Raw genomic sequence first — 6,000 nt, forward strand, 5'->3', positions numbered from 1 at the left:
TTAATTCCATTAACGGTTTGACCAAACATGTAGTTGACTAACGGCTTAATCGGGTGATAATTGACCAAATACGCAGTGCAATAAGGTTCCTTTGTGCAATTTCCATTTATCCAAAATAAAAACTTGGGCTTTTTGAGTTTACCCCCTAAACAAATTAGTAATGTAGATTTCCCCCCTAAATTATTAATACTAGTAACAAATACTAATTTCTACCCAAAATATCCTTAGGCGTGTGTGTGATCCATCTGTGTGGGTGTGTTTAATCGTTAAATTCCTATTTTACCCTCACATGATCGCATTAAGTGCCTGCACTAGTAATGGCATCCAAAGACAAAAGCCTTCTCTTACTGATGAAACCATGCAATCAAACCGGATTTGACTTTTATATCAAAAGTTCTTTAATGATATCTACTGAATCTTAAAAATGTTCGTGTAGGAATTATAAAATAAAAAATCTAACAAACAAAATGTAGTTGAATTGAATTATGATGTTCAATCAGAATCCAACCCCAAGAAAGTTGCAAGTATTCAAATAAAGTCTCATCTAAACTGTAGATCCATATTCCATATCCGGCTCTACAACTGTTCCTAATCGGACAAGAGCTGCACCAATCAGTATACCAACCTATCATAGCCTTCTGATCACGGAGCAGACGATGGATATGTTAAAATTAATGATGGAGGAGATGTTGTCGGTGTCGGAGATGGAGCTTTTGAGTCGAAGAAGAACACGAAACCCTAGGCTGAATATGGACACAAAATGCGAGGGTAAAATAGGAATTTAACATTAAACACATCCACACGCACGCCTAAGGATATTTTGGGCAAAATTAGTATTTAGGGGGAAAGTTACTAGTATTAGTAATTTAGGGGGAGAGCTACATTACTAATTTGTTTAAGGGTACATTCAAAAACCCCTAAAAACTTTAAAAAGAAAATAAAAGGGATGATGACAATAGTGAAAAATATCGATCAAAATTCTTTCAAATTTAAGAAAATGATGTTTTCGATTTAAATTGGGTGACCCTGAAAGTAAAGTGAAATGGACTCACACGGGGGATTGTAAATCAAATATAGTAAACTCGGGTTCAAGAGAATGTTTCATATGAGGTCATATGGATTAAAATGACACGTTTCTAGGTAATCATCTCAAACAAAAAGAGAGGAATTTTTTTTGTTTTACTTTGAAAAAAATGTTCTCCAAATTTCCAACTCCTGGTTTCTTGAGTGACGTCTTGGGAAGTCGAAACTCACCGAGCGGGTCGAATCCCGACACATTGAAAGCCCAAATTCTCTTTTATGTCACATACATAGAGTCCAACGTTACTAATTAATCTTAAGGATCTAGTGCGATTTTTCCTATACCTTCCACTTTCCTCGTTCTCTTTCGTTTGCTGGGAACACTTCGATAGAAAAAAAAAAGAAGCCGAGAGAAACAGAGGAGAATGAAAATATTGGTCACCAATTTTTTCAGGTAAGGAATTTTTCGTTTATACTATCTATTTTAATTTAAACTTCAGGGGTTTGTAATATTCGTTGTAACAATTGCTAAATTGTTCAAGTTTTGCATAACAGATTACAATGTCTACTCCTCATCGTCGACGGGCTAAACGAGGAAGAGGTGCTTTGAAAGAATATATCCAACCTCAACAACCTGATCAAACAGAAGAAGGATCAACAAGTAATGTTCAGTTTACATCTCCATCAAATGATAGAAATCATGAAGTACCGATTGTAAACCACGAACATGAAGTTGTTGGCCAAAGAACTGAATTTGAAGCTATCAGTACTCACATATGCTTCTTAATTAGAACGGGACCCTAGATTACGTATGCCAATTATGCAGTATCCGGTTAACAAATGCGATGAATTTCGCAGAGATTATCTGCAAATGTGGCGCAATGTAACAAGACTTGCTACGTATCCAGGTACTCTAATGAGAACACAACTTCGTCGTTTCTCTGCTAAGTGGTTTGATGAGTTTCATTGGGTTGAGTATTCTAAATCTAAAGATGTCGCGTATTGTGTCTATTGTTTTTGTTTGAAACAAGTCCACCAACCAGACCAGAGCATACTTGTGAAGGGTTTAGAATTTGGAATAATGTTATGAATGGAACTAAATATATATTTTTGGCGCACATGGGGAAACCTAATACTTTTCACTTCACGTCTGTAGAGAAAGGTCAGAATTTGAAGAATACATCGCAGCACATTTCTACTATTATCGAGGTACAGTCAAAGGAGACTATACAGAAAAATAGGTTACGGTTCATAACATTAATCGAATGTGCCCGATGGCTAGCCTTTCAGCAGTGTCCTTTTAGAGGCCATGATGAGTCAAAAATCTCAAAGAATCGTGGTAGTTTATTGAGATGATACGGTATTCGGATACACTCAACGAGAAGGTGAAAGAGGTTTTCTTAGATAATGCTCCTCGAAATGCTACGTATACCTCTCCTACCATTCAGAAAGAGATTTTAAATATTATTTCTAACAAAGTCAAAAACGAAATTTGTGAGGATATTGGAAATAGGAAATATTGTATACTTGTGGATGAATGTAAAAATGCTTCAAACAAAGAGAAGATGGTGCTTGTTTTAAGGTTTGTTGATAGTAATGGGTATGTCCAAGAACGATTTTTTTGATATTCAGCGTGTCAAAAATACATGTGCTTTAACTCTCAAGAAGGTATAGTTTATGTTCTTAATCACTATAATCTTTTAATTGAAAATATTCATGGTTAAGGTTATGATGGTGCAAACAATATGAGTGGTAAGTGGAATGGGTCGCAATCCTTGTTTCTTGAAGATTGTAAACATGCATACTATGTTCACTGTTTCGCACATCGACTACAACTTGCTCTTGTTAAAACAAATGAAAACTTGGGTCCAGTCTGGAAGTTTTTTTCAATGTTAACCTCTATTGTTAATCTTGTGATCGGTTCTTCAAAGCGTGTAGCTGATTTCCAATCATCTCAAGAAGATGACATTAACGAAAGGTTGGATGCTGGTGAACTTGAAACGGGAAGAGGGGGTAACCAAATAGGTACGTTGCCACAAGCTAGTGATACTCGATGGAGTTCTCATTTTAATTCTGTATGCAGTTTAATTGACAAGTTTGATCCAACTTGTACAACAATAGAAAATATCAGTATGAGTGATGCAAATATGACATGTGGTGTTGGTCAAGCACAAAGTATTTTTGAAGATAATTGTGAAAGAAAGAAATTTTACGTAAAAAAAACAAGCCTGGTAATAAACTAATTGTGAAATCGATTAAAAAAATGTGAGCCCTGATATAGACTTGTTGGATCATAAGTTTTTGCAATATCTTTTTTCCCATTGTTTGCAAGGACTTTTTGGTTTTGAATGTATGGATGCAACAATTTTTGAGTTTTTGTGAAAAGAAAAAGAAAAACGAAGGTAGAAAATATATTTATTGATACAGACATGTATGTAAGCCAACCATTAAATGGTCTGATGCTTGGCATGCTCCCTCCCACCGCAGAGGTAGGGGTTCGCATCCCATTATTATTAGAAATAACTCCGATTTAAGGACGTAGAGTAGGCCCACTCTTCCAACCCATCAAAAAAAAAACAATACAGACATGTATGGGCCCATAGGCATTGACTTTCCATACAAAAGTTTGAGAAGAGCATGCCTAGGCGCAATGTTTAATATATAGATATCGTGTCACCTAGCCTAGGAAACCGGTTCATATATCCGCCTAATACCAGCCTTCTTCTTGTCTAAAATACTTTCTCAGCCTTTAGGCTCATGGAGTTTCCGCCTCCTGATTTCAAGTATCAGGCCGTCCATCCGCTCTTTTTCAACCTCAGCAGCCTTCTGCTTCTCTTTCTCCTTCAATTCTTTCCTCTTCTTGGCATAAAGTCGATTGAGCAGCCTGATTCGCGAATCATCAGGCATGTTTCTTATAGGCTCCAACTTCTCCTCCTCCGTGAGATCATCAGGTATGTGAAATGTCTCGCGAATTTCCTCAGTTGTTTTCCCTTCAATCATCCGAGCAAGTGCTTTGCAGGTGAGATCAACCAAAGGTTTCAGTTTTAGACTGTGAGCAGCAGCAGCCAAGTCACATAACCTTTCTTGATCAATTCTGATGAACTTCTCATCAAAAGATCTGCGCTCCCTATCAGAGCGACCCAGTACTTGGTGGAACCTACAATAATCGAGTACTAAGCTTAATATATCTGTATTAGTGACTCGTTCGGGAAGTGGAATAGCAGACTTCTTTGCTGATCCCATGCTATTTTGGAACACTTCTCTGCAAACCATTGGGATAACCATAGCAACCTCTTCTTCTACTTGCTCGATTGAACCATCACAAGTTTTTAACCATATGTAAGACTTCATAGCTGCGGTTCAGCTATGTCCCCTGTTCCACTGCAGAAAAATTATTACTCCTATAAAATCTAGTTGAGGCAATATCACAAACAAGTTGCGTGCAGAAGCAAGATACAAAATATTTGATGGGTAACAACAGAAATTGAACAAATTAAAATGAATGATAATCAGAATTAAACATCAAAATAACAATTTACTGTGTATGGCATTCAGTTATCTTAAAATCAAGAACAAGAGTGATTCAGTGAATGACGAATATGAGGCAGTAATGAAAACCATCATAGAATTAGGTATAATTACTAAACGAAGTTGAGAGATATGTCAAGTACCTGTAGGGTGAACGAAAGTACCGTTTGCTCTGCCACTGGTTGAATCCGACCACCACTGGTTTTGTAGCGCCGAGAATGAGATACTAATGAAAGAAAATGTAATGGACAAAGAGCGGAAGAGAGAGACGAAGAAGGGGAGAGGATATCAAATTTATTAACATAAGTGACGTTAATTCCATTAACGGTTTGACCAAACATGTAGTTGACTAACGGCTTAATCGGGTGATAATTGACCAAATACGCAGTGCAATAAGGTTCCTTTGTGCAATTTCCATTTATCCAAAATAAAAACTTGGGCTTTTTGAGTTTACCCCCTAAACATTAGTAAGTAAGATTCCCCCCTAAATTATTAATACTAGTAACAAACTAATTTTCTACCCAAAATATCCTTAGGCGTGTGTGTGATCCATCTGTGTGGGTGTGTTTAATCGTTAAATTCCTATTTTACCCTCACATGATCGCATTAAGTGCCTGCACTAGTAATGGCATCCAAAGACAAAAGCCTTCTCTTACTGATGAAACCATGCAATCAAACCGGATTTGACTTTTATATCAAAAGTTCTTTAATGATATCTACTGAATCTTAAAAATGTTCGTGTAGGAATTATAAAATAAAAAATCTAACAAACAAAATGTAGTTGAATTGAATTATGATGTTCAATCAGAATCCAACCCCAAGAAAGTTGCAAGTATTCAAATAAAGTCTCATCTAAACTGTAGATCCATATTCCATATCCGGCTCTACAACTGTTCCTAATCGGACAAGAGCTGCACCAATCAGTATACCAACCTATCATAGCCTTCTGATCACGGAGCAGACGATGGATATGTTAAAATTAATGATGGAGGAGATGTTGTCGGTGTCGGAGATGGAGCTTTTGAGTCGAAGAAGAACACGAAACCCTAGGCTGAATATGGACACAAAATGCGAGGGTAAAATAGGAATTTAACATTAAACACATCCACACGCCTAAGGATATTTTGGGCAAAATTAGTATTTAGGGGGAAAGTTACTAGTATAGTAATTTAGGGGGAGAGCTACATTACTAATTTGTTTAAGGGTACATTCAAAAACCCCTAAAAACTTTAAAAAGAAAATAAAAGGGATGATGACAATAGTGAAAAATATCGATCAAATTCTTTCAAATTTAAGAAAATGATGTTTTCGATTTAAATTGGGTGACCCTGAAAGTAAAGTGAAATGGACTCACACGGGGGATTGTAAATCAAATATAGTAAACTCGGGTTCAAGAGAATGTTTCATATGAGGTCATATGGATTAAAAATGACACGTTTCTAGGTAATCATC

At 36.5% G+C, this 6,000-nt stretch overlaps 1 protein-coding gene across 2 annotated transcripts; it reads right to left on the reverse strand.

The window, feature by feature from the left end:
- Nucleotides 1-3,412: 3,412 nt before the first annotated feature.
- Nucleotides 3,413-4,832, reverse strand: LOC113309078 (SKP1-like protein 21). 2 transcript variants are annotated; one of them, XM_026557509.1, is made up of 2 exons: nucleotides 4,692-4,800; nucleotides 3,413-4,393 (listed from the first exon to the last, which is right to left on the reverse strand). In XM_026557509.1, the coding sequence occupies exon 2, from the start codon at nucleotides 4,369-4,371 to the stop codon at nucleotides 3,763-3,765; it is 609 nt and encodes a 202-aa protein (XP_026413294.1). In that variant the 5' UTR covers nucleotides 4,372-4,393; nucleotides 4,692-4,800; the 3' UTR covers nucleotides 3,413-3,762. The 2 variants fall into 2 exon arrangements, with proteins under 2 accessions (XP_026413294.1, XP_026413293.1); XM_026557508.1 differs by having other exon boundaries at nucleotides 3,419-4,401; nucleotides 4,692-4,832.
- Between the last annotated feature and the right edge of the window lie 1,168 nt (nucleotides 4,833-6,000).

This window comes from Papaver somniferum, chromosome 9 (genome assembly GCF_003573695.1).
Source record: "Papaver somniferum cultivar HN1 chromosome 9, ASM357369v1, whole genome shotgun sequence".
Taxonomy (NCBI): domain Eukaryota; kingdom Viridiplantae; phylum Streptophyta; class Magnoliopsida; order Ranunculales; family Papaveraceae; genus Papaver; species Papaver somniferum.

What these genes read in the sequence shown, in the direction of transcription:
- LOC113309078 (XM_026557509.1), bottom strand. Translation starts at nt 4,371, where the DNA reads ATGAAGTCTTACATATGGTTAAAAACTTGTGATGGTTCAATCGAGCAA.